This window comes from Saccopteryx bilineata, chromosome 8 (genome assembly GCF_036850765.1).
Source record: "Saccopteryx bilineata isolate mSacBil1 chromosome 8, mSacBil1_pri_phased_curated, whole genome shotgun sequence".
Classification (NCBI taxonomy): domain Eukaryota; kingdom Metazoa; phylum Chordata; class Mammalia; order Chiroptera; family Emballonuridae; genus Saccopteryx; species Saccopteryx bilineata.
Window position 1 is genome coordinate 73,975,297 of NC_089497.1, and position 27,265 is coordinate 74,002,561.

Below are 27,265 nucleotides of genomic sequence, written 5' to 3' on the forward strand. Positions count from 1 at the left end.
AAATTTAGTTTTTCTCTTTACATATGCATATGAATATAGAAATATATATATGTATACATACATACATATTTTATTAATTTATATTTGCATATTCATCAGTTTTTTATGAATCTAGACTTGTTAGATGAATACATTTAAAGAAATATTTAATATTTTTATCTTCTTAACTGCTATATTTATTTCAAGAAAAAATGCTTCCATAATTTCTATATAAGAGGCTTCTTAGAGGCAGTAGTCTGATTGGAAATGTGGCTCATGGGGACTTGTCTTGGACTTGAGTTAGCATATCAAGCACATTATTTGTACTAAGATTGAGCATTCACTTGGGGTGGCTATAGTGGAATGACTAATGAGATAGCTTTGAGGGAACTACCCTAAAACCTTTTACTTATTTTTTTAATAGCTCTTTTTTTTTTAGACAGGGAGAGAGAGTCTGAGAGAGGGACAAATAGGGACAGACAGACAGGAAGGGAGAGAAGTGAAAAGCATCACTTCTTTATTGCGGCACCTTAGTTGTTCATTGATTGCTTTCTCATATGTGCCCTGACTGGAGGGCTATAGCAGACCAAGTGACCCCTTGCTCAAGCCAGTGACTTTGGGATCAAGGTGGTGAGCCTTGCTCAAACCAGATGAGCCTGTGCTCAAGCTGGCGACCTCAGGGTTTTGAACCTGGGTCCTCTATGTCCCAGTCCGACGCTCTATCCACTGCACCACCACCTGGTCAGGCTACCCAAAACCTTTTAAAGCAACCATTGGCTCAACTGCTGTTCTCAATTTTGTATAATCATGTCTCCTCTATTTTACAAAGAAAGAATTAAAACCGAAGTATGAAATTATGTAATTAAATGTGGTATAGTCATCTAGAGGAGGGACAGCGAAAGGATGTCTTTTTCCCTTTTTCATATGTTCGGTATAGTATATAATGTTATGTTTTATTTTAGTTTGTATATTAATTAATGTTTTATAATCTCTCCTTTTCCCCCTCTCTTTGGATATTAGAATAACATATTTAAACTTACTCAAAAATTAGATGATTTGAAATGTCAAATGAACTGGGACCAGCAAGCATTGAAGGCCTGGTTAGAAGAATCAGCTCACAAAGATAATGATGCCCTCACTCTTCAGAAGTACTCAAAACAAGATGATAATAAAATTAGGGTGAGAAATTTGACATTGCAAAGTTAGATTTTCTCTGAATCTGTTGTGTCAACCTTTTAATCTAAATTGTACTTACTATTTTAAAGCAGTAGTTCTTAAACTTTTATTTAAGTCAGGGTTTCCTTTCAGAAGCTAATGAAGCCAAGTATTCTCTCTCTTGAAAAATGACTATATTCAAATACCTAGAAAATTTTGCTGAAAGTTTTGCAGATCTTCTCCGAAGCCTTTCAACCATTTAAGGATCCTTGGACTTCAGGATAAGAATCCTGATTGAGAAGGGTTCACAAAGGCATTTTAGAAAAAAGTTTTATACTTGAACTATGTATAAGTATTTTAACTTGTTTTGTCTAAATCATAATTTGACTGTTACCTATAGTTTTTGCTTATTTTAGATTTAAGTTCTATTGATTATTTAATATACTTTATAATCATTATTTAGAATCTTCTTGTAATGAAATCTGGTAATACTTCAGTATTATGAAATATGCTGTTTTATAATAGACAATAGCAAATGCATTATTTTAAATAATTTTAAGTGGAAAATTGTTTAATCTTTCTAACATACTTTAAATTGTATTAAAAGTCTTTTTAAAAACAAGTTTTCATGGCAGCCTTTTGAGGTTAAAAGATAATATATATATATATAGTAGTTACTTTAGGTATTAAATAACATTGTATATCTATAATAAAATAATACTTAATGTGAAATATGCTAACTGCTTTTAAGTTAATCAAATGATAACCATGACTATTTTTGCATTTAACTACATAGGCACTGACCCTGCAATTAGAAAGACTGACTTTGGAAGGTAATCAGAAAAGAAAGTTACTTGACAATGAATTAACAGAGACTCTAACTGCACAGGTTGGTTTAGTGAAGATTTTTATTTCTTAATTGTCAAAGTGATGTTTACGAAAGCACTTGTATTAACAGACATGTTATTTGCTCTCTATTTGACAGTTAGAATTGGATAAAGCTGCACAAGATTTTCGTAAGATTCATGATGAAAGACAAGAACTCATTAAACAGTGGGAAAACACAATAGAACAGATGCAGAAGAGAGATCAAGACATTGATAACTGTGCCTTGGTAAAGTAGATGTTTGGTGCTTGCAGTGTTCAACTGCCTATGTCTATTGTATTTAACTCATTCATTTCAAATGTAAATCACTTTGTTATTTGAAAGTCACTTTTGTAGGCAATTCAGTAGTTTTGGTAAATGTTTTTCAAGGCTGACTCTATATCCATTTAGAAATGTGATTTTATGTATATTATTTATGGTATTATAATGATAAAGATCCTGCCATCTCTGAAATATGGAACAGGAGAAAGTTAACAGATAATGCTATTACAGTAAAACCAATGCCCTACTTACCACAGTTGTTTGAGACCCTTGGATTTAACGTGTGCTGTCTGCACACACAGGCTCAGGGAAGTGAGCCTTATGGAGGGCCAAGAGACTGGGGGAGAGTCAGGAAAGAAACCAGGACTGCAATAACATTTCACTTTTGAAGTTGGAAGCATCAATAATGGGGTAGAGGCTTGGAAGAGGAGGAATACTGCACTGATTAATTACAGAGCTAGTGTTATCTTTTGTTACTTTCCAAGTTAATTTGGATTTTCTTTTGGAATTCGTTAAGTGGTAAAAGAGTGGTGGATAAAAATGGGCAAATTAGGGAAAGCTGGGAAGGAGAAGGGATTGAAGAGGAAAAAGGCAAATAATATGTGTTAACATTCTGAATTACTCCATAGAAAGGCATTTGGCCAGCAGCTCAGATCACTGAGTTAGGAATGCTAATGTCTGGATGAGGTTTACTTGTTACATGTAACTTGTTATATGCAAATATGTTATTTTATTTTAAATTTGGGTAAGGGACCAGCCTTTATCAACAAAATAGACTATACCTCCCTGCAGGGGTCTCCAAACTTTTTACACAGGGGGCCAGTTCACTGTCCCACAGACCATTGGAGGGCTGCCAAATACAGTGGTCCTCTCACTGACCACCAATGAAAGAGGTGCCCCTTCCAGAAGTGCAGTGGGGGCCTGGATAAATGGCTTCAGGGGGCCGCATTGTGGCCCACGGGCCGTAGTTTGGGGATGCCTGCGCCTAGAGGGACAAGGGAGAACTGGTTTTAACTAATCCTTAACTAGTTAAATCCTCTTAATTCTTAATGCTGATGTAAGTTTCTCTTTCTTGACTTCTATTGCTTTCAAACATCAAGTCCTAACTACTTCCCCTGTGTAAATGAAATATGCCCAATTTAAGGTTGCAGATCCACAAATTCTCATGCAACCCACAGCTGAATTGACACAGCCTGCTGATTTGGCAAAATACACAACATATTCCCTGTATTTCCTTCTGTACAGGTTGTTATCTCCTGGCTCTCTGTATTGTAGGAGAGTAGGGAGGGTGCTAAGAAGTGGCGCCATAGGTAGAGTTATGCTTCTAGGTGTTTAACAGCTGGCTGTAGCATTTCTGATTTCTGTGGTAAAACTGCTTCCATGCCAACATGACCATTGACCACAGTGCTGAGAAGAGATGTGCGAGTCAGTTTATACCACCAGTGGGTTAAATCTGAGATTGGACCCTTTTGTTCCTTTTCCTCCAAAACAGTTCCTGCCTTCTCAGTGTCTTCTTGGCAGGAGTCTGACTAGAGGATCCTGAAATTGGCTTCTTAAAAGAAACTTTTACATTATTTAGAAATATCTTTCTATTATTCTTTCATTTCAGTGAAAAAATTTTAAGTTGTTACTTAATAAGCATTACCTTTTTGAAAACTTATATAGAGAGCATTGCTACTGATGGTGTTAAATAATGTGAACACTGAAGTAGATGTTAAAGCATCTGATTAAGCAGTAGAAAAATCAATATAAGACAGGAAATTCTAGAGTGATCATTTGGCGTATATAAACCAAAGATGTTTTAACCTGCCCTCTCATTGAATGAACACAGTAGATATATAGAATGCTGCATTTCTAGAATGTTAATTCTTATAGAAAACATATAGGAATAGTGGATTAAGCAAATCAAAAATGTTTTTTTTAAATGCAGTGCATCTCAGATATATATATATATATATCATATGATATATATATATATATATGGTATATATATCCATTTAATGTGCTAATATGTCCAATATCACACACAGCACAGCATTTCTAAAACTGATTTCAGAACATATACTTCCCCCAACCCCATCTCCTAGGATTAGTTGTTTGGTGGCTCCCCATTTTGGAAAACTTTAAAGAAATGTATTTTAGGGTAAATTTCTCCTCTCCCTCCAATTCATTTACTATATTGCCATAATAATCTCTTGTAAAAACTGCATATGATTCCCTGACCAGGCAGTGATGCAGTGGTTAGAGCATTGGCCCGGGACACAGATGACCAGGTTTGAAACCCCAAGGTTGTCGGCTTGAGCATGGGATCAGAGACATGACCCCATGGTCGCTGGCTTGAAGCCCCAAGGTTGCTGGCTTGAACCCAAGGTTGCTGGCTTGAGCAAAGGGTCACTCACTCTGCTATAGCCCCCTGGTCAAGTTACATATGAGAATGTAATCAATGAACAACTAAGGTGCCGCAGTAAAGAATTGATGATTCTCATTTCTCCCCCTTCCTGTCTGTCTATGTCTATCTGCCCCTCTCTCTGTCTACCTCGCTAAAAAACAAACAAACCCAAAAACTGCATATGATATTTTTATTCCCCAGTTCTACAATCAACTTTGTTGCACACTGTTTAAAAGTTGGCCCCTTTTAACATGAGAGTTGAAAAATTGAATTTGTCTACGGTTCAGCCCTAACCTCTACCTTTCCAGCCTCATCCTTTTCATCTGTACCCAACCCTACTTAATATATCCACATTCTATCCCTGCTGTCTCACTACACTTGAACCACATGGGAGTTTTTATGCATCCCCATTGATCTTTCTAGGCCTGACTAAAATTAAGCTTCTTAGATAATTACTTTTAATGATTTCACTTGGGTAGACTTTATTCTCATTGTTCCCATAGTACTCTGTCCACATCTCAGTCACTACTTCTTATCTTCTATTAATTTTGCATAGCCAAGACCAGCAAAAAGCCTGAGCGAGGGCATTCCTATAGAAGCCAATGTCTAAAATGCTGTTCTTAAAAGATTAAAAAAAAGGAACTGGTTCTGTGAAATATTTGGAAAATTTCCTTGAAATTCAACTTCCTATGTGAAAAATATTTAATACTGTTATGTTTTTTAGATGTCACCTTTCATTTTTAAAAGATTGATATTTTCCTCATCTCTTTAGCAAAGTACCAGGTAGGTGAGAGATCTTTAAAAATATGAGCTTATTGTTTTTGGTGTGTGGCATATTAATATTTTGTTTTAATTCATATAAGTATGATCTTGCCCATTCTTTTAAGTTTCAATAAAATAAATAGTAAATGTAATAATAGGAAAATGAAAACTTGAATCCTTTCAGTTTTTATTTTGTTCATCCTATTAAACGTATAGTTAACATTTTTTTTTTAATCCTAGGAATTAGCAAGGATAAAGCAGGAAATAAGAGAAAAAGAAAGTTTGGTTAAGGAAAAGATCAAGTTTTTGGAAAGTGAGATTGGAAATAACGCAGAGCTTGAGAAAAGAATTTCTGTTGCTAAGCAAAAAGTTGTAAAATGTAGAACGGATTATCAGCATCATGAAGCTAATAAAAATCAGCTGAAGGAAGAGGTATGTCAACTAAAAAGACTGGTTTGTGTATTTATGAGATATTACTATAAAAATAAGCATAAAGCCTTTCTTTTGATTAAGGAACTGCCTTCTAGTTTTTTTTTTTGTTTCATTCCTCATATTGTGGAACTTTTAGGACTGATTGAGCCCCTGATTGGTGAAGGCATCAGGTAGGTGCCATTCACGTCACAGGTGTTGTGACGGGCTCCCCCTGGAGTTGTACAGTGCTCAACTTACTTGTCACATACGTTTTGTTAGTGACAAATATGAGGCAAAAGGCTCCAAAGGGTCTAAACTGGAAATCATAATTATAAGATAACTGGCTGGCAAATGGGAAAATGTGAAGGTGAATATTGACACTAGTGATAACAGCAAGTGTCTTTTCAGTCCTACACGTGTGTGGTGATTTTAACTCTCAAATAGTAGGTGGATCTACCTGTTTAAGTTCAGTTTCTCACCTTGTTAAGGAATAAATTTCAGTCTGGTAGTGGGACAATATAGTAGTCAAATGCCTTGAATACAGACTAAGAGAAGATAACTTCTGTTTTGTTCTTCCTTCCTTTGCAGGCATATGTGCTAACTAGATTATGTAGGGAGAGGTAGTGATCCCCTTAGTTAGCAATAAAGAGATCTTTATGAAATTTGTGTCTTAAAACCGTATTATCTGAAGTTAACATTGTTTGGGTAGAAAATTGGAATATTGTAGAGCATTTTATTCTATAAATTGTTATGCTTTTTAATTTGATAAAGAAGAAAAGATTTTTCTTCTACCCAAAGAGAACAATTCAGAAGATCCAATTAAATAAATAAATCAATAAAATTAATTTCTTGACCAAGTTAAATGTCACTGCTAATAACTAATTTTTAAACATTTTAAAGTTTAAACCAGTCACAGAAAAGAATGCAGGGATTTCTGTATTCATTCATTTATTTATAATTTGTTTATTGAGCTATAATTCCTCATATCATAATTCACCTTTATAAAGTATACTATTCAATGTTTTTTAGTGTATTCATAGAATTGTGTAAACATCACCACCATCTAATTTTAGAATATGTGTCACTCTGAAAAGAACCTATCCCCACTAACAATCGCTCTCCTTTTCTCCCTGCAACCAGGTGCAATCATGAGTCTACTTTATGTCTCTATGGATTTTCTCATCTGGGATATTTATTTATTTATTTATTTATTTAATTGCCTTGATTTTCAGAGAGAGAGAGGGGGAGGAGAGAGGTGAGAAGTATAAACTCAGAGTTGCTTCACTTTAGTTGTTCATTGCTTGCTTCTCATATGTGCCTTGACCTGGTGGGATGAAGCTAAATCAGTGACCCCTTGTTCATACCAGTGACCTTGGGCTTAAGCCAGTGATGTTTGGGCTCAAGCCAGCAACTTTGGGATTATGTCGATGATCCTGCACTCAAGCCGGTGATCCCCCCCTCCCCCCGCCCTGTTCAAGCTGGTGACCTTGGAGTTTTGAACTGGGGACCTCAGTCTTCTAGGTCAATGCTCTATCCACTGCACCACCACTGGTCAGGTGGATATTTCATTTAAATGAAGTCATGTAATATGGGGCTTTTTGTGTCTGGATTCTTTTATTTAAATAATATTTTCGAGGTTTATTCATGTTGTAGCACATAGCAGTATTTCATTTATTTCTTTTCTCCAATTTTTAAAAATTGTGGTAAAATACACACATATGATTAACCATCTTAACCATTGAAATGTACGGTTCACTGGTAGTTAGTTTATTCCTAGTGTTGTACTACCATCACACCATCCATCTACCTTAACTTTTTTTTCCTTATAAAATTGAAACTCTGTCCTGACCTGTGGTGGCACAGTGGATGAAGCATGGACCTGGAATGCTGACATTGCCAGTTCGAGACCCTGGGTTTGCCTGGTCATGGCACATATGGGAGTTGATGCTTCCTGCTCCTCCCTCCTTCTCTCTCCCAGTCTCTTCTCTCTAAAATGAATAAATAAAATCTTTTAAAAAAATTGAAACTCTGTACTCATTAATCAATAACTCCACCTTCGTCCCTCCTATCAGTAACTACCATTCTACTTTGCCACTATGATTTTGACTCTTCAAAATACATCATGTAAGTGGATCATGCAGCATTTTGTGACTGGCTTATTTCACTTAGTATAATGTGCTGAAAATTCATCCATATTGTAGCATATCTCAAAATTTCCTTTTTAAGGCTGGATACTATTCCATTGTATGCGTACACCAAATTTTGCTTATTCAGTCTTCTGTTCATGGACCCTTTGGTTGTTCCATGTTTTAATAATTATGAATAATGTGTCTATGAAAATGGGGATATAATTACCTTAGAATTACTGAATAACATGGTCATTCTATTTTTAATTTTTTGAGGAACTGCCATACTGTTTTCCACAGTAGGTGTACCAAGAGAGTTAATTTCTCCATATCCTCACCAATACTTTTTTTTTCTTTTTCTTTTTTGATAGTAGCCATCCTAGTAGGTGTAAGATAGAATTTTATTCTAGTTTTGATTTGCATTTTCCTAATGGTTAAGGATGTTGAGTATCTTTTCATATGCTTATCGGTCATTTGTGTATCTTCTCTGGAGAAATGTGTATTCAGGCTCTTTTCCTAGTTTTGAATTTTTGTTGTTGTCGAGTTTTAGAAGATCTTCATACATTCTGGATATTAATCCCTTATCATATACTGATTTGCAAATTTTCTCCTATTCTGTGGATTGCCTTTTTACTGTGTTGATACTGTCTTTTGGTTCATAAAAGTTTTTAATTTTGATGAAGTCCAAGTTGTTTATTTTTTTATTGTTCCCTGAGCTTGTGGTGTCGCATCCAAGAAATCATTGTCAAATCCAACGTTGTGAAGTTTTGCTCTAATGTATTTTAAACACCTCTATGTGGGTCTGCATAATTTGCCAGTATTATACAAGTCATTTAAAACTTAATATTGGATCAAAAAGAAAAACCATTAATATGTATTACAGCATTATGATTACTGTGTTTATAAGAGTGATGAAGGTTAGAAATTAAAGTGTTCCAAATAGAACTTTTTGTTCTCAAATGAAGTTGATTTATAAAAGATAAAGTAAATATATAATTTCTGTCTGTTAACTAACAAATAGCTGGATTCTTTAAAAACCGCTGTGAATAGAAGTTCCACTGAAGATGAAGCAATGAAGAAAAATATTTCCAAAATAAAGAAGGATATTCATGAAGAAAAAACAAGGTAAGAAAGAAGATATTTAAATATATTTATAGTTTTTAAATATTTTTAGAAAAATAAAAAAGTTGTATTAAATAACTATAAAATTACAGCTACTAAATTACTAAATTAAAAAATTTCCCAGGATTTTCATCACAAAGACTCAGGAACAATAATATTTTTATGGCCTACTAAATATATGTTGGTAATAAAAAGGTTTATGGTAAAAGAAGCCTTCAAGTTATATGAAGAAATTAGAGGACAAAGTATTCCTTGTCTGTTTACATACCTTTAGCCATGTTTTCTTTTTTTTTTCCTCATAAACCCTCTCTAGATTACACAAAATTAAAAATTGTAATGAAATTGCAAAAGACAAATTAAAGGAGATAACTGAGAAATCTATGTCAGCAGAAGAGAAAGCTACCAATTTGGAGGATATGCTAAGGGAGGAAGAGAAAGGTGCAAAGGTAAAGTTGAGTTCCAATTTTGAAAAATCACGGAAAATTTACCAATAGTGAATTAATTAAATTTGAGATCAGAAGAGTAGAAGGTATTTTAAGAGGCTCTGCTTTCTGGTGTGATCGCATTTGTAATCAGCACTGTTGGTCCTCTTTTTATTGCTTCTGAGACGCTTGGTGATCTGCTCTCTTCTTAAGCATCTAATTCGCCATCTGCTCCACTTTCAGCTTTTAATTTTGATGTCTTATTTTAAAAGTAACCCCTGCACCTTAGATTCCATGCCCTCCCAATGCCTGCTGTGTCCATGCCCCTGCTTGTCATCTCTATATACATATATAGCGGTATATATATATATGTTATTATATTGCAAACGTACCTTGAAAAGGCCTTGTTTTATAACTGGTTTCTCCATGATTATCATCTTTTTGTTTGTGATCAAATTCCCCCCACTGGTCTACATTCACTACCTCACTACCTGTATATCTTTATCATCTGCTACTATCTTTTCTAGCCTCATATAGTCTGGTATCACTTATCAGTAAACGGGCTTTTAAATACTATCACTTTACTAACTCTACTGGCCTCCCCCCTTCTACCTTAATCTCTTCAGCATGTTGGTAGCATTAAAGCCAATGTTGGAGGAACTGGAAAAGTTTGGTTCACCATTTCCTCTTTGAAAACTTCCAACTGACTTGTTTGACCTGGCACTGTAGGCAGTACTTCTTGCTTTCAGTTTTTTTTTCACAGGGGTAAGTAGAAGGGTGGCTGAAGATGGTGGCAAAATCCTCTATTTGCTAAAGTTTACGTCAAGGATGGTTTCCCTCATATCTGGATAGATACAGCTTCCTCACTGTGTTGTATGTTTAAAATTCCTGAGTAATGAAGTTATGCAGAAGTCTTGACTTGTGTAGTATTTGAGTCTAAACCATATAACACTTTTTTAAAAGATATTTTTCCCTGCTGAGAGCATAATTTTCTGTAGATGGAACAGTATTCAAACTTACCAAAAATCTACAAAAACTGTAAAGTTCATATGAAATAGAGTTTTTGGTGACAGAATGAAAAACTAATGACATTTTTGAAGAAAAGAGCTGAATTTGAAAAACATAAGATTGTAGCATGTGTACCAGTTGTACTCTAGCAGTTATATTTATAATCTTGATTTTTGTAGCTGTTGGATTTCGTTGTTTTGTTTGGAAAAATCCCAACCCTATATCCTTTGGAGATATGCTGTGTTTTCATCTTTAGGCACTGACTAGAACACTCTGCTAGGCAACCTTTGAGAAGGTATTAAGCCGAGTGAAAATTGTCTATTGTTTGAAAAATAATGCATTTTATATAGTTATATCAGATTATATTTCTTGATTTGTGAAAATCTAAATATGCCAGTCACAGACATTCGTTATTTTATATTGAGGTTCATTGGTTGCCAAAGGAAAATAAGCTAATCCAAGTATAAGAGCACAGAGGGAAATTATTTCAACATTTTGAAGTGATAATTTTCAACAGATCAGTAATAGTAGATCTATTTGAAGCCTAGAATACATTTATTTATTTATTTATTTATTTATTTTTTAGTTTTTAATGGGCTCCAGTTTTATTTTTTACTTCTGATTTACCTGAGGTGCATTTATTTATTTATTTTTAATTATAATTTTATTTTTTTAATGGGGCGACATCAATAAATCAGGTTACATATATTCAAAGATCAACAAGTCCAGGTTATCTTGTCTTTCAATTATGTTGCATACCCATCACCTAAAGTCAGATTGTCCTCTGTCACCTATCTAGTTTTCTTTGTGCCCCTCCCCCCTTTCCCTCTCCCTTTCCCCCATCCCCCCCAACCACCACACTCATCAATGTCTCTTAGTTTCACTTTTATTTATTGTGAAGCCTTGATCAAGACAGATCTGCCTCCTGATAAAGGAGTAGTGGAGATAGGGAGTTGGTTTCTGTTTCCTCTAGGGCTGCACAGGGGGGAGGCCACTGGCCAGCAGGTGTAAGAGGCGCCAAGAGTGTGTCAGGGCAAGCCCTGCCAGCTCACAAGAAGTGATAGTTACATTTTCCAGAATTTTGCAAGGAGGCTGCTAAACATAGCTTCTATTAAACATCAAATTATATAGACTTACAATTAAATAAATTATAATAAAAAGTGATAAATACTCAGCACTCATTACTTTCAAATTAATTTACTATTATCTATGCTTTTAATGTTACTTAACACTACTAGATATAGTGGAAATAGTGCATAATGGTCTATTACTGTGTATTTCTTCCTAACTCTGCATCAATGGAATCATTTTAGTAGCTTGAAATTGGCTTTTGTGGGAATATTTACACTATGAAAATCAGCCTCTTCCTTTTAATCTCTCATCCACTGGACAGCTTGTGGTTAACATTTACCTGCTCACCCCTAGATAGTGCCCTAAAGAAGGTGAGAGATTGGGTGATATGATTTCCTCCCTGAGACATCCTCAAAACTGTAGTGAACTTTGTGAGCCTATATGCTGTGTATCTCAAGTATATTTTACTTTCTAAGGAAACCAGAGGAATGGCCAAGTTCTAAACAAGGGTGGGATAGAAATAAGACGATAGATTAAGGCACATGATAAAGGACTAGACAACTACTATTCTAGTTTACTGGAGTAGAGTAGACTACAAGAAATGCTGGGGATTTGTTGAAATTGTGGAAAGCCTTTATACTTCAAGGGCTAAAATTTTGAAGAGTTCATTTAGGATATCCTAAATTATACTATTTATAAAATAAAATATTTTAAGGTATTATAATTTCACTAATCACTATTCTTGTCACCAGGAAGTGGAAGTTCAATTGAACATATTGAAAGGTGTGCTATTTAAGAAAGTTCAGGAATTACAGAGTGAGACAGTGAAAGAAAAAGCTGCCATATCAGAAATTGAAGGAACCCAGTCATCTCTAAAGCACCTCAACCAACATTTACATAAACTGGATTTTGAAACCTTGAAGCAGCAAGAAATCATGTACAATCAGGTAGATGTTACTCTTATGAATATCTGCCATGTTGATTTGTTATAATTATGATGGTCAAGATATACTGCAATGTTCGGAAAAAACAAAGATTTCTGAGCACTCTTAGAGAGATAGACAGATATTGAAGATATGATATTATAATAGGTCAGAATTGGGTGGGAAAACTTTAAATGCTATTTTTTTTCTCAATCTGAAACAAACAAGTAAAAGAATAGACAACTTTAGTGAGGGAGAACAGTGTTTTAAAGGAACCTGGGGCAGTTGAATATAGAGTAAAACAAAAGAAGGAGTTGGACATCTGAAGCCTAGAAAAACTGTATATTGATTCTTTGTTGTGCGGACATAGACTTTCCCATCACAACCCTTAGACCAGTGGTAGTCAACCTGGTCCCTACTGCCCACTAGTGGGCGTTCCAGCTTTCATGGTGGGTGGTAGCGGAGCAACCAAAGTATAAATAAAAAGATAGATTTAACAATAGTAAGTTGTTTTATAAAGATTTATTCTGCCAAACTTAGTGAAAATCTGACATAAAGTACTTGGTAAGTATTATTATATGCTTTAACTTGCTGTAACTCTGCTTTATAAATTTTATAAAGTAAAGTTACTTCCCTACTTTGTAAATCACCATTACTGTGGAACCGGTGGGTGGTTAGAAAATTTTACTACTAACATAATAGATATAAAAGTGGGCAGTAGGTATAAAAAGGTTAACTACCCTTGCCCTAGACTAATAGGTTAAAAGTATTTTTTCGCCTGACCTGTGGTGGTACAGTGGATAAAGCATGGACCTGGAATGCTGAGGTTGCCTGTTCAAAACCCTGGTAATGTCTGGTCAAGGCACATAAGAAAAATAACTAGTACAAGTTGATACTTCCCACTCCTCCCCCAACCCCGCTTCTCTCTCTAAAATCAATAAATAAGATCTTTAAAACAACAAGAATATTTTTTTAGTTTTTTCTTTTTCTTTTTTTTATTAAGTGAGAGGTGGGGAAGCAGTGAGACAGACTCCTACGTGTGCCCGGACCAGGATCCACTCAACAAGCCCCCTACTGGACAATGCTCTGTCCTTCTGGGGCTGCTGCTCTGTTGTTTGGCAACCAAGCTATTTTAACACCTGAGGTGAGGCCAAGGAGCCATCCTCAGTGCCTGGGGCAAACTTGCTTGAGGGAAAGAGAGAGTGACAGAGAGAGAAAAGGGGGAAGGGGATAGGTGGAGAAGCAGATGGTCACTTCTCCTATGTGCCCTGACCAGGAATTGAACCCAGGACTTTCACACACCGGGTTGATGCTCTACCACTGAGCAAACTGGTCAGGGCCTATGTTTTTTTCTATTATAAATATAATGTTGTTTTATTAATTTTTCAATGTTCTTCCTTTATACATTTTAATTTCCCCATCTAATATATTTTTAGTTTCTCAAAATTACAGATGTTAAAGTATAATTTAAAAAAGTATCCATTAGAGATTTTGAATCTTTTATGTCTAACAATTTATGAATATAGTTATAAATTGTTAGCCATAAACAATTTATTGCTAAATAAATTTTTATGCAATTTATTTATTTATTGCACATTAAAAAATGTACTCTCAAAAATTTATGTCCATATATATCCAGTGGATTTACCTGAGGTGCCATCATGATAGTATGACAGAAAGCTCTCTATGTGACTTTTTATGTTTTTCGATTACTTGTCTGTACCTGGTTGTTGAAGGGTAGAATGCAGTTTCTCCCTTTAGGGTAAGAAGGATTTTATCCTGTAAATTACTGAATGCTTAAAGTGATTTTGGTAAATGGTGACATCCAAGCTGACTCATAAGAAAGTCTTTACTATGTCTTTGTATTTATAAAAATGGTTTTCACCATTCATTTCTCTTTACTAACTTATTTTTAAAAACTGGGACAGGATTTTCGCATTCAACAATTGGAACGCCGAATGTCACGATTAAAAGGAGAAATTAATTCAGAAGAAAAACAAGCTCTTGAAACAAAAATTGTTGAACTTAAAAAGATGTTGGAAGAGAAAAAATCTACGTTTGGCCTTTTGGAAACACAGATCAAGAAGCTTCATGTAACGTATCCAGAATACTTTCTATGTTTCAGATGTGCTAAACATTAGTCATTCTGGTTTAAGGGAACATGCTCCGAAGACTTGACTTTGCATAGATGATTGCCAAGCTACCCACATACACAGAAATGTGTAAACTGATACCCATATTTCTATGTGACTATGAATATGTATCATTACCACTGATTATGCATTTTCTATATGCTAAATATATCACATGCCTTTAGTATTTTATTTCATTTAATCCTTCTACATATCTTGTGGAGAAGATATTATTATTGCTTGTCTTACAGATTAAGTAACTTGTCCACAGTTCCACAACTAGCATATGGGGAGCTAGTACATTTGATCCCTGGTTCATGTAACTTCAAAATACTCTTAAATAATTCATGATTTAAAACATTGATGAATTCCAGTTTTCTATTATGCATCTGCCATAATAACTTGATTGCCCTTTATGTATGAAATAACCTCTTTAAAAAGCTGCTCTTTTATTGGTCATCTACTGCTATTATTCTAATATTTACTTAGTTACAGATTTTAAAAAACTCGATTTTGTTAATAAAGTGAAAATATTCTTAATCTTTAGGTATATTAATATGTTAATATAAAACCCATGCTAGGGGAACCTCTATAATATGAAACCAAAGTGACAGTTGGAGAGCAAGTGTTAGGGAGTGAGAGAGTGGAGCTGAATGGATGAGAACTCCAAAGGGTTTAAATGTTTCTTAAACAGCTGGGAAGGCCTAGTGATGAGTGTCCTCTAATGGCTATTGGAAGAATTGTCCCGAATTCCTTTAGGGCTAACAAAGGAGAAAGGGAGCTATTAAATTTTTTACTTTAAACAATTTTTTAGTTTACAATGATAAAATTTTGGTTTGGAATAGTTTATAGTCTAATGAAATATCTGTTTTTTTTAACTGTTTCCTTGGTTTAGTAGAAAAGAGCACATGTTTTGGGGTCAGAAAGAATTGGTTTTAAAGTCAAGGTTATACCACTGCTGTTTTAACACTTCTGAGTCCTAGTTTAATAATCTGTTAAATAGGAAAAAATGTAATATCATCTTAGGGCATTTGGGAGAATTAGAAGTAATTTTAGATCGTAACATAGTGATTTTTAGCATGTACTCAGTAAGTGGTTTTGTTTTAATTATACAGAGTGTGAGACTACTCATGCTGTAGAAACATAAGAAGGTGGCCTGTGTATCTAAATATGTTTCTTAAACCTGGCTGGAGTTGTATCTCTTTTGATGGTTCCAGTGTTCCCTCTTTATCTACCCTGGGGCTCTGTCCATTATGCAGTTGGCTAGTACTTATCCCTATTCTAACTCTGGTTTTAACAGAGAGATAAATAAATCAATAGAAATGCAAGTGAATTTTTAAAGATATTAAAGCTAATTACCTTTCTAATGAAGGTTGTTCTCAATAGTAGCATCTGGTTGAAAAGTCATTCTGCATTCCCTGTCTTATTTTTCACAACAGAAACTAATTTCTTCTGGCTGAAATTCACCTTAAATTTAAATTTTTTGTCCTAAAATTAATTTTATGAAATCACATATTTATGAAAAAAAATCATCGTATTATCTTGCTGCTGCCCTAAGTCTTGATACTTCAGAGATATACAGGCGATGAGAAAGGCAGAGGGAAGAAGGCTAGCTAGAGAGAAAGTGAGGAAGAAAGAGAGGAGAGAGAGAAGCAGAGAGATTTATCTGGAAACTAGAAAGTTTTTGCTTTAGATACCCAGAGGGCACTAAGAGCACAAACCTTGTTCTGGCTTCAGGGTGAGAGGAGGGACACAAACTGGAGAAAGCTGGAAGACTAGTGTTTGTGTAGGTTCAGCCCATTTATGCATCTTACGGAGTTAGATCTTATTTACCATTTTTCTCTCTAGCAATAACAATAGTAATATGTGAGTTTTCTATATATCAAATGCCAACATGCATACTCTTTGCAAATAATGTCTTCGATTCTCACAGCAGCCTAAGGAAGTAGGTATTTTTATCGTCTGGTTCCAGATCTTATACTGTTAATCAAGACCCTATGCTTTCTCACACTGTTAATGTCTTTACCTTCTGGGACTTGGGTTGAATGAAATAATGAACTCTAGAAGGTGAATGTATTGAACCAAAGCTTGGGCTTCCTTGTCCCGTTTCTTCTCTTAAATGGTGATCACCTAAGAATTCAGGGTTAGAAATAACCATACATACTAAACTGAAAATATCAATAGATTAAAAAAAAAATGTATGTGACTATCCATGTATGTTATATTAGAGATGTTAGGGCATGACGAATAAAATTTTAAAAAATCTGATTATTATGAATACCTAATGAAGCATATAATTTAATGTAAGATGTTTTATAGTATATATTTAATATTGTTATTTAAAAATATATTTATGTATTTTCTTTTTTACAGAATGATCTTTACTTTATCAAGAAATCAAACAGCAAACTTTGTGATGAAAAACAGTCCCTCATGGTCAAAATAAATGAACTAACCCTTTTCAATGACAGATCAGAGAAAGAACTTAATAAAGCTAAAGCTTTTAAAAAGGTACAATAAAATCATGAATATATAATATTTAAAAACACATGGTTTTAGACTAATTATAGAAAAATTTAAAAATACAGCAAATTGTAAAGAAGACAGTAAGTCACTATAATCACTGTACACAAGATAAACAGTGTTAAAGTATATTATTTCCTTTAAGTTTCAAAGAAAATTGCCCATATATATTGCATTTAAAATTTGTTAATATACTGTATATGTTTCTAAAACATTAAATATGCTTTAAAAATATTTTTGAAGTCTTCCTATAATCCATTGTATGAAGTTACTATAATTTATTTAGCCATCTCCTATTTTTTGGATTTGTGTTTGTTTCCACTGTTTGGCTATGCTAGACAGTATTATCATGTTTTATGCACATGTCATTGCACAGTTGTTCAGTTCCTTAGTATAGATCTCTAGCTATATAATTAAGGTTCAAAAAGAATAAGTATTTTCAGTGTCTATTTCTTTTAAGTGAGAGGAGGGGAGATAGACAGACTCCCACAAACACCCTGACTTGGATCCACCTGGCAACCCCCATTTGGGGCCGATGATGCTTGAATCAACCAAGCTATTCTCAGAGCCCAGGGATGATGCTTGAACCAATCAAGCCGCTGGCTGCGACACAGGAAGAGAGCGAGAACGGGGATGGGGTAGAGAGAGAACGGGGATGGGGTGGGTGAGGAAAAGGCAGATGGTTTCTTCTCCTGTGTGCCCTGACCAGGAATTAAACCCAGGACATCCATACGCCAGGCTGATGCTCTCCACTGAGCCAAACTGCCAGGGCCTCAGTGTCTATTTTTAAGCCAAATTGTCTTCTAGAAGGTCATATTAATATTCTCTGTAGCAGTGTGTAAGCATTCTATAGTATTTTACTCACTACCACTAAAGCTGGATCTTATAGTTTATAAAATTGATATCGATTTGATGGTCAAACATGGTATTTCATTGTTTTTAATATGCATTTTTAAAATTGGTGGTATTTTGAAACATTTTATGTTTAAACATAAAATTTAAGGTATTTAAATAAAAATGTTTAAAACATTTTTTATTGAACTATGGTCTATACTTTCTCTTTTTGGATTTCTAGTTTATGTTCTTGGCCCATATTTCTATTAGGAGGTTTATATTTTTTAATTACTTTGCAAAAGTTATATTTTATTTTGTGACAGAGAGAGGGATAGATAGGGACAGACAGACAAGAAGGGAGAGAGATGAGAAGCATCAATTTTTTTTTTTTTGCTGCACCTTAATTGTTCATTGATTGCTTCCTCATATGTGCCTTGACCCAGGGCTACAGCAGCCTTGCTCAAACCAGATGAGCCCACGCTCATGTTGGTGACCTCGGGTCCTGGAACCTGGGTCCTCTGCGTCCCAGTCTGATGCTCTATCCACTGCGCCACCGCCTGGTCAGGCTGCAAAAGATATTTATGTATAAAAATATTAACTCTGTCATAAATAGTACCAATACTTTTTCCATTGTCTTTAAATCTGTATTTAGTTTTATAATAGTATTAAAAACTTTTAAATGTCAAACATTAAATGCTTTTTCTCTATATAATTTTTATGCTTAGAAACTTCTTTGTCACACTAAGAATCAAACAAATGTTTACCTGTAAAACTTCTTTGTCACACTAAGAATCAAACAAATGTTTACCTGTATATAGTAGCTGCACTGGTTTTATCTCTTGCGTTAAGTTTTTTCATTCATCTGAAATTTAGTTTTGGTACATATGAAATTTAGGATGTAATCTTTTCTCCAACTGAAGCTTATATTCTAGAGTACTTGTTTCTTGGTTTTTTATTCTGAAAATTATCTCTGTACTCTTTATTTGTACTTCACTCATGATGAAATTTTTTTTTTAATTTTTATTTTATTTATTCATTTTTTTAGAGAGGAGAGAGAGAGGGAGAGAGAGAGAGGAGAGAGAGACAGGGGGGAGGAGCTAGAAGCATCAACTTCCATATGTGCCTTGACCAGGCAAGCCCAGGGTTTCGAACCGGCGACCTCAGCATTTCCAGGTCGACGCTTTATCCACTGTGCCACCACAGGTCGGGCCTAGATGAAATTTTTTTAAAATAAAAACTTACACATTATTTTGTGAAATTTAGTTTAGAATATAAAAATGCTCATCCCTAAGGCTTTATATATTTTCAGGATATTTTTAATTTCTATTTTAGGAATAACATTTTCCTTTTGCTTTTTTAGTAAAATGACTTGCAATAGCCATAAATTTTTTTTATGGTGAAAAGGAAAGAAAGAAGGAAAAGAAGAGGAAAACTAGTCATGACTGATAGCAATCTAAGCCTAATCCTAGTTAATATCTTGGTCAATGGTCAAGTTGGAAAAAGTTATATTTTCAAGTTTGACTTTTGTAGCTGTGATAGAGAAAATAATTTTTGGTTTGGATATAAAACCAATAATTTCACTATTTGGCAATGTTCTTATGTTGATAGGATTTGATGATAAAAGATAACTTTTTAAAACTTGAAGTTAAACGTACTCGTGAAATGCTTCACAGTAAAGCAGAAGTAGTTTTTACCTTGGAAAAAAGAAAGCAGCAATTACACACAGCTATGGAAGAACGGACTGAAGAAATTAAGGCTCACAAAATAATGCTTGCATCACAGATAAGACATGTTGATCAAGAACGGCAAAACATAAGGTAATAATTTGAATTTTTACATACTGCTAATGAATTTTGAAAACATAAGGGGGATGTCAGAAGAACCAACTGCTCCCTCTACCACCCTGAATGTCCATCTTTTTCTTATTCATTTGAAAAGCCTTTTAATAGAATATATGAGACATATTTTAGGCATATATCTATGCTTTTTTCTCTCTCATTCCTTTGGCTAACTCATTCTTTATATTCTCCCTTTTATATTAAGATCATTAATTCCTTTGGAATTGATTTTTTTCTGTGGTTTGTGGTATGGGTTCATTAACATGCTTTTCCTTCTGGATACCTAATTGTTCATTGAAGCAAATTTTCTCTAGTGATTTTGATATCTTTATAAGATTTATTACTGGCTACACGTGTTATTTTTTTTTAATGTTACTATCAGTGTTATCTCTTTGTGTGTGTGTGTGTGTGTGTGTGTGTGTGTGTTTCTGAAGCTGTAAAGGGGGAGAGACAGTCAGACTCCCGCATGTGCCCGACCGGGATCCACCCGGCACGCCCACCAGGGGGCAACACTCTGCCCACCAGGGGGCGATGCTCTGCCCCTCCCGAGCGTCACTCTGTTGCGACCAGAGCCACTCTAGCGCCTGGGGCAGAGGCCAAGGAGCCATCCCCAGCGCCCGGGCCATCTTTGCTCCAATGGAGCCTTGCTGCAGGAGGGGAAGAGAGAGACAGAGAGGAAGGAGAGGGGGAGGGGTGGAGAAGCAGATGGGCGCTTCTACTGTGTGCCCTGGCCGGAAATTGAACCCGGGACTTCCGCACGCCAGGCCGACGCTCTACCACTGAGCCAACCGGCCAGGGCCAGTGTTATCTCCTTTTAAAACGTTTCATTTCCAGCTTGTTGCTGGTATATAAAATACAGTTGATTTTTGTATATTAAGTATCCAGCAACCTTGCTTATACTCTTATTCTAATAATTGATCTAGATTATCATTTCTATATGTTGCACTCACATCATTTGCAAATAACAGTATTTTGCCTTCTTTTTCAACCTTCATTACTTTTCTTTTTCTTGCATTATTGCTCTTGTTATCTAAGCTCCATTTCACTGCTGGACAGCCATGGTGATTGCAGGTACCCTTGTCTTGTGCCTGATCTCAAAGAGAAACATTTCACTGTTTTATTGTTAAGTATGAAGTTTTCTGCAGTATTTTTTGAGATATTCTTTATAATATTAAGGGTATTCCCATATATTTTCATTCTTTACTAAGAGATTGTTTTGATTTGTTCAGTCTGGAATAGATGTTCAATTTTATTTTTGCATTCATTGATATGTAGCTCCTTCAATCTGATAATATAATTAAATATATTGATTGATTTTTCAAAGTTACATTTCTAGAATAAACACAGTTTGCCTGTCACACATTGTATTTTGTGTACATCTAGTTCTTTGGTGTAATATTTTTATACAATTTTTCTTCTATGTTTATAATTCTCCTTTTTCTATGGCCCTTGTCAAGTTTTCAGGTTATTAAAGTTGTGTCTACTTCTATGAAATTAGTTTTGTGTATTTCTTATATTTCCATACTCTGGATAAGTTTGTAAAAGAGTAGGAATTTACAAAGACCTCACTGATAAAGCCAGTAGAGGCCTAGAGATTGAAAGGATGAATTTCAACTATTAGTTCAATTTTTTTGTTGGCCATAGGAAAGTGCAAATTGTATACTTCTTTTTGAGTCATATTTGGTAAATTATATATTTCCTGAGTAAAAACTTTTCCATTTTCTCTAATTTTCAAAGTTATTGCCATAAAGTTTTTCACAATATTTTATTATTTGTTTTGTAGCTTCAGTGTTTCTAGCATTTCATTCCTAATCAGTTATTTGCTGCTTATCATTTTTTGAGTGGGATAAGTTTTGCCAGTAGTGAATCTTACTATTTGAAAAGAATCAAATCTTGCTAATTCATTCATTCATTCTCTCTCTCTCTCTCTCTCTTTCTCTCTTTACAATTTTAGTGAGAGGAGGGGAGGCAAGACAGACTCCTTCATGTGCCCTGAGATCCACCTGGCAAGCCCACTAGGGGGCAATGCTCTGCCTATCTGGGGCCCTTGCTTCATGTAAAACTGGAGCCATTTTTTAGAGCCTTAGGCAGAAGCTGTGGAGCCATCCTCAGCACTCAAGGTCAACTCACTCTAATTGAGCCATGGCTACAGAAAGGGAAGAGAAGAGAGAGAGAGGGGTGGAGTAGCGGATGGGTGCTTCTCCTGCGTGCCCTAACTGGGAATCGAACCCAGGACATCCACATGCCTGGCCTATGCTCTACCACTAGCCAACTGGCCAGGGCCTGATTTTTTTTTTTTCTATTGTGAATTCATTTTCTATTAATTGCTGCTCTCTCACATTTACTATTTTTCTTCTTATTTTTATGGGCTTATTTTGATTTCCTTTTTTTAACATCTTGAGATAGATGCTTAGCTAATTAATTTTTAAATTTGAAGGCTAGAACAATTCTCTTAATTATTAATTTAGCTGCATCCCGCACAATATTCTATAATGGTCAGACACTAAATATTATAGGTTTTGCAGGCTATCTAGTCTCTGTTGTGACAACTTAATTCTGCTATTGTAGAGTAAAAGCGGCCATAGACAGTATGTAAATAAATGAGCAGGGATGGTTGTGTTCCAATAAAACTTTATGGGTACTGGAATATGGATTTCATAGAATTTTCATTTTTCACAAAATATAATTTTTCTTTTGATTTTTTTCAATCTTTTTTAAATTTAGAAATGTAAAAGCCATCCTTTGCTCATGAGCTGTACAAAAATGTGAGGCAGGCAAACACCTTGGCTCTTTATTGCTGAATAATAATATTCCACTGTGCACATCTACTCCAGTTTATTTGTACATTTACCTGTTAAATAAACATTTGAATAGCTTTCAGTTTTTGGCCATTACAGATAAAGCTGCTATGAATATTTGTGGTCTTGGTATGAACATATGCTTTCTTTTCTCTTGGGTAAATACCTAGAAGTGTCTGGTTCATATGGTAGGTATTTTCTTTTGTCTTTCCAATTTTGCATTGGTTTTACTGAATTTTGTTTTTCTCTTTTTTCCTCTTTCATTATTTGGAGAGTATCTTAAATATTTTGTTAGTTATTCTTAAATTCAGAAGAAATTTAATCTTCCTATTTTTCTTTGAATACTAAAGATAAATTTGATTCTACTATTTTTCTCTTCCCAAAAGAGGTTAAGATTTTTAGCAATTTTTTTCTTTTTTTTAGAAATTAAATTTAATGGGTTAACATTGGTCCATAGGAACACGCAGGTTTCAGGTGTACATCTCTATGGCACGTGATGTTGTGTGCCCTGCATCAAAAGTCAAACCACCTTCTGTTACCATATACAGGGTCCCCTTTACCCTCTCTCTTGTTACCACCTCGTTTTTGTCTATGTCTTTGAGTTTCAGTTTTATATCCCACATGTGAGTGAAATCTTGTAGTTCTTAGCTTTTTCTGATTTATTTTGCTTAGCATAATATTCTCAAGGCCCATCCATGTTGTTGGAAATGGCAGTATTTCATTTTTTCTTATGACCAAGTAGTATTCCATTGTACACATGTACCACATCTTCTTTATCCTCTATATTGAGGGACACTTTGGTTGTTTCCATGTCTTGGCCACCATGAATAATGCTCCAGTGAATATGGGGGTGTGTTTGTCTTTACAAACAGATGATTTTGGGGTTTTAGGTAGATACCTGGTAGAGGGATTGCTGGGTCACACAAGAAGTCTATTCTTAAGTTTATGAGGAACTGCCATACTGTTTTCCATAGTGGCCATGCCAGTTCACATTCCCACGAGCAGTGAATGAGGATTCCTTTTTCTACACAGCCTCCAACACTTTTTAGCATTTCTTATTGCTGCATTCCCTGTCCCCATCTTTCGTGTATTGAAATTACTGATTATCATTTCAGGTTGTTATTTATTGTTTTTAATATTATGTTTCTACTTTTAAAAGAACGGCTTTCTTACAACTTTCTTTGAACTATTCAGCCAGTTGCCAGCAGTGATTTCAATCTAACTATATGTTTTACTTTGTTTCTCAGTTTAATATTATTCTCATAGCCTTTGTCATCTGTTTTCTTGGATTTCCATTTAATTTCTCTGATGTATGTTCTAAATTTTTTTTATGATTGATGTTTTCTGAAAATTATGAGTCCTTACATGTTTAAAACTTATTTATTCTACTTCACATTTTAATTAGTTGAACTTTGAAAGGATTGTTTCATATTCTAGGTTATAGTGTTTATGAGGGGTCTGATTTTTGTAGGGAACTTGGTTTTTGTTTTCTTTCTGGAAGCTTGGGACAATCTTTTTACCTTGGGGTTTTAGAAATTTCTTGTACATGTCTGGGTATTCTGTGTTTTTTCATTTTCCTTGTTTAGCCCTCCGTGAGCTCTTTCAGTTGTTTCATTGAGCCCTTTCTTCAGGTCAGGAGAACACTTTTCTATTACTTCATTAATTATTTTCTCACATCATTCTCTATTCCATCCATTGGTTGCTCATTTTTAGTGGATGTTGGTCTTCTTATATCTGTCTCTACTCCCAGATTTCTTAACATTTTTCTAATTTAATGGTTTTTTATTCCACCTTTTTATCTATTTTTTTCACCTTTTTATATATTTTTATTCTCTCTCTTTCTATCCCCTCTTTTGAAAAACTTTTTATTGATTTATTTATTTATTTTAGGAAGGAGAGAGAGAGAAGGGGGGAGGAGCAGGAAGCATCAACTTCCATATGTGCCTTGACCAGGCAAGCCCAGGGTTTCGAACCTGCAACCTCAGTGTTCCAGGTCGATGCCTTATCCACTGTGCCACCACAGGTCAAGCCTCTGTTCCCTCTTGTGTCTCCTCTTTGTTCCCTGCCTCTCTTTGTCTCTTTCGCCATGTCTATAATTCAATTGTTTTCTTCATTAATTATATAAATATCTAATCACTGTATTGTATACCTGAAACTAATATAATATTTTATGTCAACTGTAATTTAAAATATAAATAAAGTAAAATAAAAAAGGAAAATTATTTGCAAGGACTCTTTTTCCTTCATTGGTCTTTCCTTTTCATGACAGCTCATTCTTGTTTTATGGGTATTTTTGGATGCAACATTCATCTTTCAGAGGAAACTAATCAGAATACTCTGAAAGTTCTCTTCTAATTGTTTTTGTATCCCCTAGTTTCTGTTCTGTCATTGCTTATTTTGTTCTTTTTATTCATGCTGGTAGCTTTCCCTAAATGTCTGAAAGTGTTAGGCTTTCTGTTATATTTACTTATAACTGTGCATGGTCATTGGTTTAGTGATCTGCTATGGGTTTCTTCTGCAGTTAAGTAGCTCTCTTTTCCCAACAGGTTTGTTCTCTAAATGGGAGGCTGATTGTAGGCTCTGCGCTAGTCTGTCCCAGAGGAATTTATTTTGGGTGATGAAAGACATTATATTCCTGGGAAGAACTGCCTTTCTTTCTTAACCTCTGGAGGCCTGAAATGACTTTATGCTCCCCACACCCCAGCTCCAATACAATGCCACAAATTTAAAAATACAGAATTGTGGTAATTTGAGAGGGGTTATTATTGGAGCATAAATAATTCATTCCAATATCACTATATACTTTGAAGGATTGAGGAGAGTGACCCAGGTGCTCTGTAGGCAATTTTTATTAATTACCTTGATGATAGCCTCAGAGATCACTTTTTCTCTTTTTATTTCTTATTCCTGAGTTTGGATTTTCTCTAGACTTCTTTGGTGAAAATGGCTCTTATTTCTGCATTAATCTGTGTGTATCTCTTTTTCCTGTCAATAGTATCCCATTTGTTTTCCATCAACTTGTGAAAAAATGGTGTCTTTCTTGTTTCCAGAGCTGTGATGTGGTGTTTTCTGTTGTTTGTTTTTAGTCTTTTCCATTTTAAGCAGGAGGAGAAATATACTTGTGTTCAATCAACCATCTTAAGCTGAAAGGCCAATAAGCATTGTCTTTTATAATCACATGAAGGATGAATAATTTTTTTCTGTAATTTCTGATATTAATATGTTTTACCGTCATCTGTTTTTAGGAGTAGGAAAACTGGTGGGTTGAAGATATCCTTTTACCATGGTTGATGGTTCACTCTCACACAATTGTAACAGCAAATGTGTCAATCTCCATGTTGCCATGCATATATTAGCGTTAATAGTATTGTTATAAATCTAGTTTAAAATAACTTATAAAATATAAATTTACTGAAATAAAAGGAAAAATTTAACTAGCAGACTTAAGAATCGAAACCATGAGTTTCTCATATTTCTGCATGCCTTGTAAGGAGAGACAGTGTCCTGTTCTATTTTATTAAAAAAATTTTATATAAAACATAAAACCTAAAATTTACTATCTTAACCATATTTTAGCATGTAGTTCAGTAATGTTAAGTATATTCTTATTGTTGTGCAACATATCTTCAGAAATTGCTTATCCTGTGAAACTGAAACTCTTTTTTTTTTTTTTTTTTGTATTTTTCTGAAGCTGGAATTGGGGAGGCAGTCAGACAGATTCCTGCATGTGCCCAACCGGGATCCACTCGGCACGCCCACCAGGGGGCGATGCTCTGCCCATCCGGGGCATCGCTCTGTTGCGACCAGAGCCACTCTAGCATCTGGGGCAGAGGCGAACGAGACATCCCCAGCGCCCCGGCCATCTTTTGCTCCAAGGGAGCCTCAGCTGCGGGAGGGGAAGAGAGAGACAGAGAGGAAGGAGAGGGGGAGGGGTGGAGAAGCAGATGGGTGCCTCTCCTGTGTGCCCTGGCTGGGAATCGAACCTGGGACTTCCGCATGCCAGGCCGACGGTCTACCACCAAGCCAATCGGCCAGGGCCAAAACTGAAACTCTTTAATGTTAAATTCTGACTCTCTGTTCTTTCCTCTCCACAGCCCTGGGTAATCACCATTTTTTCTGTCTGTATGAATTTAACTATTTCAGATACCTCATGAAGTAGAAGTATTTTTTCTTTTGTGACTGCCTTATTTTACTTAGCATAATGTCCTCAAGGTTCATTTATTTTTTTAATAAATAAATTTTTATTAATTTTAATGGAGTGACATCAATAAATCAGGGTACATATATTCAAAGAAAATAAGTCCAGGTTATCTTGTTATTGAATTATGTTGCATAACCATCACCCAAAGTCAGATTGTCCTCCGTCACCTTTTTATCTAGTTTTCTTTGTGCCCCTCCCCCTCCCCCTTCCCCTCTCCCTCTCCCTCTTTCCCTCCCCCTGCCCCCCGTAACCACCACACTCTTGTCCATGTCTCTTAGTCTCGTTTTTATGTCCCGCCAATGTGTGGAATCCTGCAGTTCTTGTTTTTTTCTGATTTACTTATTTCACTCCGTATAATGTTATCAAGATCCCATCATTTTGTTGTAAGTGATCCCATGTCATCATTTCTTATGGCTGAATAGTA

The 27,265-nt window shown here is 35.1% G+C and overlaps 1 protein-coding gene across 1 annotated transcript in view; it reads left to right on the forward strand.

The window, feature by feature from the left end:
• CCDC39 (coiled-coil domain 39 molecular ruler complex subunit) overlaps window positions 1-27,265 on the forward strand; it is a 60,716-nt gene that overhangs the window by 15,424 nt on the left and 18,027 nt on the right. The window contains exons 4-13 of the mRNA XM_066240934.1: window positions 1,000-1,158; window positions 1,931-2,023; window positions 2,120-2,248; window positions 5,673-5,864; window positions 8,991-9,094; window positions 9,405-9,537; window positions 12,345-12,539; window positions 14,444-14,608; window positions 17,021-17,158; window positions 19,613-19,821. Coding sequence (XP_066097031.1) covers window positions 1,000-1,158; window positions 1,931-2,023; window positions 2,120-2,248; window positions 5,673-5,864; window positions 8,991-9,094; window positions 9,405-9,537; window positions 12,345-12,539; window positions 14,444-14,608; window positions 17,021-17,158; window positions 19,613-19,821 — 1,517 coding nt within the window. The remainder of the gene's footprint in view (window positions 1-999; window positions 1,159-1,930; window positions 2,024-2,119; window positions 2,249-5,672; window positions 5,865-8,990; window positions 9,095-9,404; window positions 9,538-12,344; window positions 12,540-14,443; window positions 14,609-17,020; window positions 17,159-19,612; window positions 19,822-27,265) is intronic.